The 14,198-nt window shown below is 40.6% G+C and overlaps 1 protein-coding gene across 9 annotated transcripts in view; it reads left to right on the top strand.

Annotated features, from left to right (window-relative positions):
• LOC105195223 (protein Fe65 homolog) overlaps positions 1–12,864 on the top strand; it is a 164,513-nt gene extending 151,649 nt beyond the window's left edge. For 3 of the 9 annotated variants that reach the window (XM_039449315.1, XM_039449318.1, XM_011160560.3), the window contains 12 exons: positions 4,371–4,538; positions 7,253–7,482; positions 8,214–8,332; positions 8,512–8,624; positions 8,723–8,921; positions 9,142–9,269; positions 9,454–9,459; positions 9,571–9,821; positions 10,041–10,243; positions 10,329–10,505; positions 10,593–10,763; positions 10,992–12,864. In XM_039449315.1, the coding sequence (XP_039305249.1) occupies positions 4,371–4,538; positions 7,253–7,482; positions 8,214–8,332; positions 8,512–8,624; positions 8,723–8,921; positions 9,142–9,269; positions 9,454–9,459; positions 9,571–9,821; positions 10,041–10,243; positions 10,329–10,505; positions 10,593–10,742 (1,744 nt within the window). In that variant the 3' untranslated portion in view covers positions 10,743–10,763; positions 10,992–12,864. Of the gene's footprint in view, positions 1–4,370; positions 4,539–7,252; positions 7,483–8,213; positions 8,333–8,511; positions 8,625–8,722; positions 8,922–9,141; positions 9,270–9,453; positions 9,460–9,570; positions 9,822–10,040; positions 10,244–10,328; positions 10,506–10,592; positions 10,764–10,970 lie in introns of those variants that run through there. The other 6 variants (XM_026130985.2, XM_026130984.2, XM_039449317.1 and 3 more) reach the window with 4 other exon arrangements.
• The last annotated feature ends 1,334 nt before the right edge of the window (positions 12,865–14,198 follow it).

Genomic DNA, 14,198 nt, shown 5'->3' with positions numbered 1-14,198 from the left:
CTACCTACACGATGTTTCGGCCGTGCGCCACTTTTTCCTCTCTGGGCTTTCTCGCTTTTTTTCACCCTCTCTCTTCCCCTTTCCCTTTTAACTCCCTTCGCGCAAATCACCCCTCGCTGATGTCCACGTCACGGTCGATCGGCCGTTGTTTCTGCCGATCGACAAACACCGACAGCGAATTACAGACGCCCAGGAGGGGCCGATACCGATCTTCTCGACACTCTCTGCAACCTCCGCGTTTGCCTTCTCTTTTTTCTCACTCTCTCTTTCTCTCTGGTCCGTGGTGAAGCGCTTGTTGGATTCCATTAATAGGGGAAAGTCGATCGTTGCTACGTGAATGTACTGACAGAATGCAGGACGCGAAAAATAAACCTCATGTCACACCAACATTTTTTATCGATCCGAAAAATTCATCGGTCTACCGGTGTATAAAAATCATTTCAGATGATTGTTTTAAAAAATGACAAAAAAAATGGAATAACTGTTCTCGACTCAATTATCTTTTTCGCGTAATTATTATTTATTTTTAATTTCATATTATCTTTTTATTCTTTATAATTACGGAAACGATTTCTTTGTCTCATGTCTTACCTGACGATTTAATTCGCGTTTCCCTGAAAAGGGCCGCGATTTATGACGATAGTAATGTAATCAGAAGATAATGATCCGCGTTCTCGAGCAGAAACCATAAAATTACGAATAGTGTAATCATGGTACCGGTGAGATAGACACGAAAAGGAGGGAGGAGGAGGAGGGGGGGGGACTTGCCGGCGTAATTTACAGCCCAGCCAGGTGCGTCAGAAGTTGCTCACCTTACGACCTAATTGGGTTTAATTACACCTGACTCAAAGTTACGGCGATGTGCGCGTGTACGCGCCGCGCCGGCTGGATTACAATTACCGTCCCGCGGCAGCTGATTTAAGTTGTATCGCGATCAGTTTATCTTTACTCCTTGCTGGCTAGCGCAATACCATTAATTTTCCAAATGCTCGTGCGCGGCACGAATAAGAGAATAAGAGAATAATTTTTTTTAAACAATAAGACAACGTAAACTGATATATAAAAGCATCACTGATTAAAAATGAGCCTTATTCGATCATAATTTGCAACAAATTCTTTACAGCATTTGCAGGAAATGGGTTCTTAGCGACGTCATTGCCATAAAAGTCTTGTTAGCATTATATTATAATATTAAACTGATTATCAATTTATTATTGTGATATTACTATTCTTTTTTCAACTTGGAACTGTGTTTCGAAGTTGAGAAAATTTACTCGGCGCACAATTTGATGAGCTCGAAAATGTATACAAAAAGTAACAAAGATTCAGCTATGGCCGAATAGGGCTCATCTCTAATTAGACTTGTTTTTAAGTTGTTCAATTTTTCCAATTTTCCTCTCCTTTTTCTATATACTAATAAGCGTCTCCATTTCGTCTTAGAAGACGTCACGTCACGTTCCATTATCGCATTGCGCGTCTGAGACGAATCTCGGAGTGTTCCGGTCGCTCAAATTGACCGTATCCTTCTATCTAGACGATCGTCCATTGATCTCGTAATACTATACATGGAACACGTCGATCGATCGATGCGCATCCGGTGTCAATAACCCGATATTCCAGATACTACCACTACCACTGTCGCAATACCGCCAATCCCGGGATTAACGGTATTAATAACGATTCCCCCGACTATACAGCGTTATCGCGAGAACCGAGTTAACGTTTCCTCCAAAACGAATTACGTCAATGCGTCAATATCGCGATTTCATTTCCGATAAAACGTTCGTCGGTCCGCTCGATTCGAAGCCGCGCGATCGGGATACGATATTACCGGAATTAATTAATAACGCGTTTAATAACCGAGCGCATCACGCCGCTCACATAATATTTGTAATTCGATAGATCGTCGCATCCGATCAGGCAGGACCGCGATATATCCGAGTTCCGGGAAGGAGAACGCAACGCCGAAAGAATTCCCCAGGTGTTAATCGTTGATCGACGAATGGGATTCCCGCGGACGCAGTCCGATGTCTCATCGATCGTTCTCTCGCGCACCCTAATACAGACTACAAGGATACTCGCCCGAAACTTTTGGCGAATTTCCAAGGCACCCCTCGTGCCGTTCCTAACCCACATTTTTACGCGAAATTATGCCGTTTAGCTTTGTGTGTCGTCATCGTCGTCGTCGTCGTTGTCGTTGTCGTCATTATCATCATCGTCCACATTGCCTCTTTTGTAAATTCAATATTACGCGGCTTACTCTTTCTTTTTACAGAAGGCATAAGGCTGTCCAAAGTTATGCCCCTGCCCGATTTATTCGCGACGTCTTTGAGCAGCCTTTTTTTTTACCCGCGCTCGATATTTCCTCTCGACGTTGCAACACGCGGAGAAAAGTTCGAAAATTTCTTTCCAAGCACGTTTGCACGCGCAGCTGGTAGTTTTCTGCCCGTTACAATCGTCGAGAAGTAGGTTTGCCAATTAGCGGCACGTACGCGAAATTATCGCGATTATTATCGGGTAATTAACAAAGTCGGGAATGCCGAGTGTGTATCGATGCGTCCGCCCGATTCCGAGGATTATGCAATAGACGTGGCGCAATAACATAGCGGAAACTCAAACTCTTGTTAACTGTGCAATCTTCGCTAAAGAGAATTGAGACTGATCGCCGATAATACGGGAACGACCCCTGCACTAACAGGGGAGGGTGACAGAAGGGTTAAACGAAAGGGGAGAAGCAATAAGTGTCACGCAGTTGCAGCTGCACCTGCAGCAGGATAAAATTTCAAACTTGCAACTAAATGAGAATGCACTTTAATAATTTTATTAATCATAAAATTTTTATAAAAATGAAACTTTTCGCTATCAAATAGAGAGGGTAATCCTGTTTTGTTAACTTCGACGAAATACGATATCTGTTCGGTGGACGTAAAATAAAATTACGGTTAATTCTGCCATATTTAAACTTAAAGGGGGGACGATAATGTGCCGTGTTCTCGTTACGCAAACATTTTTATTTCCGCTTACCCTAAACTTTTAACATCGAAGTAAGTCCTCTGAGCGAAGTAAGTCAAGTCGGTGTCGAGGAAAAGTTTTCGCTTGCGGACCCACGTAGCCTGGTTATAATCCCGCCGATTAAAAGCCTCGAAGTCTAGAATCCGTATTCCTTGAGTGCGTTCAAAGAGAACGTGGCCCTTAGGTACCTCCTCTAATGCCCGAACGATACTCAAGAGAGGCAGCTGGCGTTAGTCAGCAAACCGCTCAACTAATCCCTTAATTACTTCGACATGGTTAGCGACCCTGTACTAACCACGTCGGTGCCTGGCACTGCTCCCCGATCGTTAATTAAAATGCCTCTTCCTTGCAGCCGCGCGATCCCCCGTTCGCGAGAAACGAGTGCGTGCGCTAGTAGCAAGAATGCATCTCGGAATAAGCAGCAGATATAAAATACTGAACTACGTAACTTTTATTTTAACAGCACTTTGCATCGGCTCCGTGAATATCGCGCTCAAATTGCGCCATGCAGTTCATAAATGCGTCAAAATGTATATAAAAAAACCGAGATGCATCCGCAACAGTGAAATCGAACGTCGAAAGCGATTTATCATTTAGAATTGAACACGGTGACAATAACATATCATGCATTAAATTTTTCAAATAAAAAAATGTATAACAATAACTTTTCAATGTGTAAAATATTGAATAAAAATGTTTCCAGAGATAAAGTTTAGTAATTGAATATTAGAAGGTGCACTTAAAGGGATATTCATGCTTTCTATATTATTTTATATCCTTTTAGGATTTTTGAAAATATAAAAACTTTAAACTTAAAACTTGGTACAATTATTCTTTGATATTTAAATATTCTTTCCAAAGTATAAATATGTCACAAAGTACTGGCTCGTAAAGAGAAACATGTTGCAAATATCTAAAATTTTGAGGCAATTGAATTAAAACTGGATGAGTTATCGTGGCAACGGTTTCAAAGAACGTTTGAAAAAAATGCGTTTAAAATTTTGCAAATAATTTATATATATATTAATAAAAACTTTTGCATGTTTTTTATTTTTAATCTGCTCTCTCTCTCTCTCTCTCTCTCTCTCTCTCTCTCTCTGTTTCTCTTACAAAGTTTAACGTTAAAAAGTAATAATCGGTTTTTTGAAAACTAAAAGCGAGAATATCCTTTTAACTATTAAATGCTCTCGAATCTCTTTGTGACGAAATGATGCAAAAGTGATTCGAGTGAACAGTGATGAAAGGAATCGCGTGTCGCTTAGAGGCTAATAAGCGAGCGGTGCCGTCGCGACAGGCATTGTCATTATCAGCACGTTTCATTTCCCTTGTAATGCATTGCATGAACGATGATGATTCAGGTACGGCTGCGAGGGTGTGGCGGAGTCCGCTCTCGTCGACGACACCCTCAACGGGAATCCCCGCTCGTCATCCACGTCGTCGTCGAGCGCGATCCTGCCTCAGTCTCACGCCCTTCAGTCGGAATCCGCGGGATCGATCGACGCTGCGGACACTTCCGGGTCGAGAAAGTACGTACGAACACACCCTCGTGCTACTCTCGTGATACACCCCATCCCTCTTGCAGATGATGATCCGCTTGCCACCACCGTCCAACGCTTCTCTCTTGTGTGCCCAAGTTGTTGCTTCTGTTTGTTTCGCTGTAACGAACGGCGTCCTCATCGAAATGAGAGAGACGCCACGTTCTCGCGCAAGCGATCCTGTGCAGATTAACGCCGCGCTGTTTGTAGACGTGAACTCGCATTGTCGCGCGACATTGTATTGCGCGACAGATACAACGAGTACCGAATACACAAAGAGACGAATCACGAACGTTGAGCCAGGAAATCCGCATCGGTGTCCGAAAAGGCATTTACTTTGCTCGTTGCGATTGAACCATACGATATACCTTGCACGTTTCCCACCGTCAAAGTATTTCTCTTCTCCGTATCCGTAAGAAGTTGAATTGATTTTCTCGAAACGCGCGACTTGTTTCCGCGATACATTTTACGATAGTGCATAAAGAATGCGTATCTCGGAGCACAATTTTCCGCCGCTTACCTTCGTGTATACTGATTCTTCTTTGATTTCTGTGCATTTGTCCGAGACGCGGTATTAAAAAAATAAAATAAAATTTTGTGCCCCGTTGGTACACGGGAAAAAACGATTTTATGGTAACATCTAAAAGTTTTGTTAGATACAGATCAGAAAATAATTTTACGTTGGTCCATCAAAATAATTATGTAGGACACCCAAGCATGATAATGTTGCTGCAAACAGTTTTGAGATTCTACCCAACCAAGTTAAACATCCGATAGAATTTTTTAAACGGTTCAACATAATATATTTTCAGATCTGTATTTCAGTAAAATCGTTCTTTCCGCGTAGAAATAAAAGTGTAGAGACTTGTCGTCGGGTCGTCATATTACAAAGTGAAATAGACCCTTCCGAAGGTAGTGACTTTTTTTTTTTTCTTCCGTCCAATGTTGTTTCAAAAAGTGTCTGACACGTCCTGTTCGTGGGTTGTTTAAAAGCGGAATGAATAACCGGATCGAATGCGAATGTGTTGGCTTGCGCCGCGCTTGCTTTGCACTGCATTTGTTATCCATGTGAATTCGTTATCACGATAACAATCGCCTTTCTCCACCGACTGCAACGCGCGATAAATGAACTATGATAAACAGTTCTGAATGATTAGGGACCATTGGACTATCCTGCGACCAACGTCATTGTGTGTTAGCCGAGTAAACACGGGGCAAACGAGCGCGAACAAACACGAATGAGCAGCTTGCTTCGATGGCCAACGGCGCCGTACTTGCGGGGTACTCGCGCAACGCGAGTTATTCATTCGTATTTGTTCGCGGTCTTGTTGACTTTGTCCGAGGGGGAGGATACGGTTTAACCGCGTTAACAATTTTTTTTTTTTTTTTTCAAATTTGAAAATTATTTTGCGTCCATCTGCACAACGTGTCGCGAGTGAAAACACGCTCGAAAATTGTTTTTCTCTCCCTTGTAGAACGAGCGCTTGACGGACACCTGTTACAATCCCTTCACCGCGATTTATCCCTCGGTCATTCCAACTCGGTACGGAGCGCCCTCGGCCCCTCACGAACGCACGGTACATAATTTCACATCATTTCTAACTACGCGAAAGCGCAATTTCTCCTCGCCCTCTCTCGCAAAGGACGTTTTATTTTACAGCCGCCATAAATAATCTCCTGCCGACTCGTGTCGCACCCGGGCTTCGATTAGCACGCGAGGATTTCTCGTGGCGGCGCGATAACGGGCCACTCCGTTGCGGTGGGATCGATCGAGCGGTTTACGAGCGGGATGACGGCACGGCCGATCAGACGATCTAACGAGCGGAAATCAATTTGTCATTCCGTCGTGGTCGATGACGCGTCCTCGCCGCGAATGCTCAACGAAACGGCCGAGCGATTCGAGTCCGCGAGACGAACACGGCCGGGCAACGACGCGATAAATCAAGCCGCTTATTTCGGCGATCGTGATTCGCCATGAAATGTCGTGAACTGGAATTCTCCGAAGTCACGCGAGCGCGACCACAATCGCGCTCTCGTGAAGTTTCGCGATATAATACGACGAGAGAAAGAGAAAAAGCGGAGAGATTTTCAATGGATAATGCTGTCGCGTGACCGCCTCGCGACGCTGCAAGACGAATCGAACAAATAAAAAAATTGGCCCGGGAATAGTAATCGTCGATGAGTGAAATTTTTGGATGCAAAGGGGACCGATAAAAGTAAAAACGAACGTTTCTTTAAATCTGCATATCGCTATGATGAAATTTGTAGCTTGCACTGTTATATTATCGCTCTTTGTCGAGTAAGCAAGACCTTTCTGTTTCCGTTGCAATTTTTATTAATGCTAGTCTTGACTTATTTATTTATTTTTTTTCTGTTTGTACAAATGCACGTAAGAATGACAGAAAGCATTTTTTGTAAATATATGTTTGTATGATTTTAAGGAAGATGAGCTAATATACCTTTCTGCTTGCGATAATAAAATAAAGTTTATAAATATGGCTGTTGAAGAGATAGCCAGACGATACAGAAAATCTCTAAAAAAAAAAACGTTCAAATTGTCGAGATTTTCTTTAGAGACGTCTTTTGGATCGAGAGTCTAGACTTTTGTTGCTTGAGTATTCAATGGACATCGCGCGATTGAACCCTCCGGGGTGAACCGAGACACCGTTTCTTGACCCTAGCTTTTTCTTGGCTTTCCACCACAGTTATTGCGAGAAACCCGACAACGAGACCGTAGAGATGGGCGGCGTGCCACACGTGGAGGGTGGCCTGAACAGCGAGCTGTACGCAGTGCCGGTGAAACGGCGACAGCCGAAGGAGCAGAAGAACAATGCGATTCTGCAGAACAATACCCAGGAGAAGCCGTCGGACGTGGACAGTACCGATTCCGAGGATAAGGACGAGAATCTGCCGCCCGGTTGGCAGAAGCACGAAGGTAGATATCAGAGGAAGAAAAATAGCAAAAGAGGATTTGTTTTAAATAATCGGGATGATTGTTTTCATTGTTTCAATTTTGTTAGTTTTCTGTATTCGCCGCGATAATTATTTTAAGGAACTTTTAGAAATAGAGGGAAATGTTAATGCGGATAGATGAACATTTTCCAAAAAATTGTTTTCGAAGACCTAGCATTTTCGCGGAATTCTTGATATTCGAGCATGGCGATCGATTCCTGTGTGTGCTGGGAAAAGCTCGTATTTAATGCTAGCAACGCAGCTGTACAATTATCAGTTCACGATAACGAGTACGATTTTCGTATCATGTTTCGGAATGGAAATGTGGCAGGGATTTAGATAATATTCGGTAGAAACGAAATCGCTAAAGTTTAAGATTGCATATGAAAATAAGTTATGAATATTCTGTCAACACAATACATGTTCCAATTTTTTCCCTATGCTAAAATATATTTATTTTAGCATAATTTTTCTTTCTTTATTTAATAAAATATTTTCTAAGTTTAAAAATAAATTATCTTAAATTAATCAATATTTATTTAAATCAAGAAAATGATAAAATTAATAAATATATTTACTTGAACATAAAAATTTTTTTAGTGTAACTTGTCTTATTAATAAAAGTGTGTATTGAAAAAAAGTCGATAATTAGTTTACGGTAAATTATAAATTATAATCGAATTTCATTGACGTTCAAATTGAATTTTATTTTAGATGAGAATGGACCTTATTATTGGCATGTGAAGAGCGGAAATATACAGAGAGAACCACCGGAGGCTCCCTTGCATTCGAAAACGGAGGCGCGCCGAAGCCTCGTCAAAGATAATGATAGCGTGAGTAAAATAATTTGAAATATTTTTTATATCAACTCATACTTAATTGTACACAAGCGTACATTATTAATCAAAGTTATTTAAAAAAAAAACGCATTATTATTGCTAAGATTGTCACCTATACTTTGCAGCCTTTTGTTCCGAGTCGTAATTTTATATTTGCAATATTAACGTTGCAGATAAATAATTTTCACACTTTGAGCGGTATGGTAAACACGGTGACTCGTAGCAACACTAGCTCGGCTCTGGACCAGGAATTGGAAAACAAGAGGAAGGTGGAATTGGCACTGAAGTAAGCAAATCGCGAATTGATTCGCAATTCTTTTTGTAGCAAGGGAGATTGCCAGTTTCAATTTTACTTTTATTTCTTTTATTTTCTTTTTCCTTTAGACGAAGAAGCTATCCTGCCAGAGCGGACTCCGAGGGGAGGGACAAGCCGATCAGATTTGCCGTGCGATCTTTGGGTTGGACGGAGATCGCGGAAGAGGATCTGACACCCGAGAGAAGCAGCAAGGCAGTCAACAAGTGCATCGTGGATCTCTCACTCGGTAGAAACGATCTTCTGGATGTTGTTGGACGATGGGGCGATGTAAGTTTCTCCAGAAATCAAATAGGTTAAATCTACATTATTAATCGGATTTAAAAATTTATGAAAAACGAAGTTTCAGTGTCTTTAACAAATAATAAGATCCAATATAAAGGACACGACATGTCAAAGTATATTTAGGATTTTTTTAAATAGCTAGCACCGATTTTGATTTTGCTGCGCAATAGATACGCGATCAGAGATACGTTACGAAATATTTTAGGGTAAGGATCTATTTATGGACTTGGACGAAGGCGCGCTCAAACTGATCGATCCGGAGAATCTCACGGTACTTAATACACAGCCTATTCATACAGTTAGAGTGTGGGGCGTAGGAAGAGACCACTGTCGGTGAGTGACTTTTGTTAATGATGTTTAAATTAATCAAAATGTTGAATTTTTTAGTGGAATCCACTACTCTGAAAATCTCGAATTTTTCAATATTTATAAATATCAAATATTTACACATATTTATTTTATTAATATATTCACATTTTTTTCATGAATGTTTGCTCTCTTTGAATGGATCTAACAGCGAAAGGTAAGATATACGATGATATAAATTATCGCGTAAGATAAAGTGGAAAGTAAAGTTAGAACGAAAACTCTCAGCCTGGCAAACATTCGATTCTTAAGTGTGTAATACTTTCAGGGACTTTGCTTACGTAGCGAGAGATCGATCGACCAGGAAACACATGTGCCATGTGTTTCGTTGCGACATACCGGCGCGCACGATCGCAAACACGCTTCGCGATATTTGCAAGAAGATAATGATCGAACGTTCCCAGCATCAGAATCTTGCGAAACCGGTGGACATCAACGGCCGGACGAGTCTCGCTACGAGACCTACGAATCTGCCCACTGAACATCGGCGCTTCCACAGAAACGGTCAGGCACTAGTCAGTAAGTAGCCCCAAATAAATGAATTTTTATTATAGTCTTCGAGAAACATAAATGTTTTATTAATTTGTTTATCATGGAATCTAATTTTTTTCAATAAATTAATGATGATAGATTCAAAGAAGTGTTAGAAATAAAACTCTAATACATGAATAATCTTTATTAAGTAATAGATAAACTCAAAAAGAAGTTAAATAATTTTCACGTTATAATTTTGCGTAGCGCAATCATTCCCAACACCGATGGAAGAGCCAAAGAAAGTGTTGCGAGCGCAGTATCTCGGATCCATGCAAGTCACTCAAGCGACCGGCATGGAAGTGCTGAATGAGGCGATAGAACATATCGTATCAAACACACCGATCAATCAGTGGCGAAACGTCAATGTCGCCGTAGCTCCTAGCATGATTTCCATTCTTACACCAAATGTGAGTAAATTAAGAGACATTGGCATCCAACAAAATTAGTAAAAATTGTTAACCAATTATTTATAACGATCTTAATCTTCTTCAGGACGATAAGCTCATCACCGAATGTCGAGTACGCTACCTATCATTTCTCGGTATCGGCCACAACGTAAAGCAATGCGCTTTCATCATGCACACCGCACAGGACTTGTTTATCGCACACGTCTTCAACTGCGAGCCCAGCAGCGGAGCTCTATGTAAGACGATCGAAGCCGCTTGCAAGGTGAGGATCTTTCCCTCAAGAACTTCGCAAATCTGCTTAGCTAAACGGAAACTTTAAATGAAGAAGTTGTCTCTGTTTCTATTTAAGCTGAGGTACCAGAAATGCTTAGACGCACATCCACAGGGCTTCAGAAATGCTAGCAGTCTCAATACTCCAAACGGTAGAGGCTTAGGCGCAACTCTGAAGTCTTTAGTTGGATCTTTAACTGGTCGCAGGAGCAAGCAGGGCGAATCCTGAGACGAGGCTCTCTCGCTGCAGGTAAACTACTTTCGAATTATCAAGATACCTTTCCCAATCTAAAGAAGTATTATTATCAGAAGTTAATCAGTAGTTTTCATTATATGCTCAGATATTTAGATTAAAAAGAAAATACATTTAACTTTTTCGTAATTTTAATAAAAATAAATGGAATTGTTGAGTATCAGAAGACTTAATGGGCAGTTGGATATTTTGGATTATAATCAGATCAGTCCCCCGACTGTCTAGGAACTCTGGCCACTGCCTGCTGAGCGAGAGGTGATTCGACACAGGCATTTGCAGTCGCCGTTGACACTCAAGTACTTCGGCGGCTCACCGCCGAGCGCGTCCCTCAAGTCGCTGCTCTCGCCCTCCTTGGACACCAGGCGTATCCAGTTCACCCGTTGGGAAAGTAACCCTTAGAAAAACGCAGGGATCGAGCCTGATATACCGGGAAACCGGTCTTAGGGCGAATGGATATTCTCTTTGCAACGTAAACGACTGAATTTCGCGAAAAAATTGCGCAGAGTGCTATACCAGTACCACAGCTATAGTGGACTACGCTTACTTATGTCGATATGATGTTATGTATGTTAACGCAATGAGTCCGATGAAGGAGGGAGGGTGTCGCGAATTTGCCGCGTTCCGTGGAGAGACGGGGACAACATCTCGGGACGCGTCGATTCTGTCGCGGAAATCCTTAGGAGGCAGCGTATACCAACTTATGGGGCAACATTCACAAGAAATCAATGAAAAGAAAGCTCGAAGGATGGAAAGGTGGCGGGAATGGGGAGAAGAAAGTGAAAGAATCGGAAGAGTTTGAAGAGCAAAATTGTATATACGAGATGGCGATTATCGCGCTAAATTTAATCAACTCGCTTGCTCGAGTGGGAGGGAAGGGAGCTGATGAAGCCCGCCGGTGGGATCTCGCGATTGAATCAAGTTGTATGCGTGTCGGAGAGAGTGAATGAGCTCTGCAATTAGCGTAGTAGTAAGCGTATATCCGCGAAGGCATTCGAGGTGATTCGAGGGGAGCCATAGAGAGCTTGCATATATATATAAATATAATATATAACACACATACACATACACGTGCGTGTGTAATCTCGGGTATACAGATGAGGGAAGCGACATGAGAAAGACTGGATCGCACCAGAATACACGAGTACGGTGTAGAGACACTTCCCCCCGCACACGCGCACACATACGTAAGTACACAACATACAACACACACACACACACACACACACACACAGGCCAGCACCGCGACGTCGCCGTCGGGTGTCCCGCGGACGTCGCCGCGTTCTTTCATTTCGGCGATGGGGTGCGCCAATCGAGCGCGACAGATTTCCAGGGACACCCCGCAGATACACGCGCGCACGTTTACACGACGGCCAATAGGGAGTTTATTTTTTATGGCGAATTAATAGGAGCTTTAGGGGAGAGCTTTGCAGCACCTCGGAGATCACGAAGCCAATACGACAAATACTTATACCGCGACCGTCCTTTAGACTTCAAGCAGGGATGTGGGAGGGCAGGGGGAGAAGAATGACACTTAGACGAGAAAGATCAGTGGTGCGCAACGATATCGAAGCCCCACGCGCGATCGTAGTCGGTCGTTGTACGTGCAACGTTTATACGACATCCGGAAGGAGCGCAGTGATAATTGTTAAAGCGGGAATGTAACGGCGATATTAATAATTGTTATCGTCGATGATAATTGTTATCCTCACGTAAGTGCGAACGCTAAACGATAATTGTTACCGCTAGACGCATCGTAGTACGACGAATTGCAGTTGAAATAAAAAATCGTATGCATATCAGGCCATTGCAATTTTTCCAATCGCTATTTCAGAGGATAGAGATGCACGCTCGAAAGATACGCTCGTACCAGAAACCGTCGTTAATCTGAAAAGAAAATGGCACGTACAAAGACTTATTCCCACAGCATCTAGCAGCACGCGTCCCATATACGTAGGAACAATGTATGTACAAGCCACGGACTGCACTTCATACTAGCGATCGCCGCTATCTCGTAGAATTTAGATAGCTGAAAACGTAGCTTTGGGCACGTTTGTCGGTGATAACATTTGTATAAATCCGATCCGCATCGTACCGCGAATTCATGATACGTATACACTTACACGCGTGCATATTGACGACTGATGCGTGAAAGAGACTCACCGCTGGTTATGAACACTACGATTAGACGAAACACGTATTCCCTAATACACGCCTAATTTGTAATTAAATTCATTCATTGATTTTGGTACGATTTTAATTTTATATAGTAGAGATGTGCGAACTACTCGAATACAAATCGAATCAGGTAAAATTTTATTCGATTTGGTTCAAAAATGTATTTCTTCTTTTATACATTGAGAGAAAAAATATATTAAAGCAAAAAATTTTACTTAACACAAAAAGTTTTTAATTAAAATATTTATATAAATAAAATAAGGAAATTATTTTTTTACAGTGTCAGAAAATATTTACTGTTAATAAATTTACCCAAAACAATTGTAATATAGTTAATCAAACAAATATAATATTTTATTTGTAAATTAAATTTATATGAAATAACAAAAAATATTGTTTTTTATGTGAGAATATATTGTTTTTCTAATTTTTTCTTTTACACAGACAAATTTTTAACTTAGGACAGTTAACAAGTTGAACAGATAATAAATTAAAATTTGTGTTTGAAATATGACTAATTAAAGTTGAAAATTAATGAATTATTTGAAATTAACTAACAACCCAGATAGCACAGAGAATTTAAAAAGAATTTTTAAAAAGTCAGGTCATTTCATATCATCAATTCTGAACTCATTTTAAGATTCAAAAAGAATTATTTTGCTGAAAAGTAAAAAAAATTCTTTATGCATACTTCAAAATAAACTTAGAATTGATGATATAAACCTGAATTTTTTTGAATTCTGTGTGTTATCTGGAAAGGAAACCTTGCAAAATAAAAAAGTCAGATTTTAATGAAAAAAACTTGACATACGTGTAGAAAAGGTAAATACGTGAATTTAAAAATTTTTAGTTGCGGTTCCAAAACTGTTTGAAGAAGTAAAGCCATCCCTTTCAAAGGTAAAGAGATTTTCGCTTTTTTTCAATATATCTTGTGAACTAAACGAAACATCAAGAAATGTTTTATACCAAAGTTTTTACAGTACAAATATTTAACTACTCTATTCATCTTTTCAAAAAATTTTTAACACAATAAAGTTAAAGTAATTTTGCTTTACGTATTTATAACTAGTTTGTATTAAATTTTTAAAATATTGTAATAAAAATAAAGCAGAAAAATATTGGCTCTAGATTTTATGTATATATGAACGTAACTAATATTAATGCACTTTACGTACGTTTGTATTTTATCTTTCTATGTGAGAACCGCGCAGTAAAAATTGTCACGTTTTCAATACATTATGATATCACGTTTTTTAT

This window comes from Solenopsis invicta, chromosome 5, assembly GCF_016802725.1.
Source record: "Solenopsis invicta isolate M01_SB chromosome 5, UNIL_Sinv_3.0, whole genome shotgun sequence".
NCBI lineage: Eukaryota > Metazoa > Arthropoda > Insecta > Hymenoptera > Formicidae > Solenopsis > Solenopsis invicta.
This window is presented reverse-complemented; position numbering and strand designations above follow the sequence as displayed.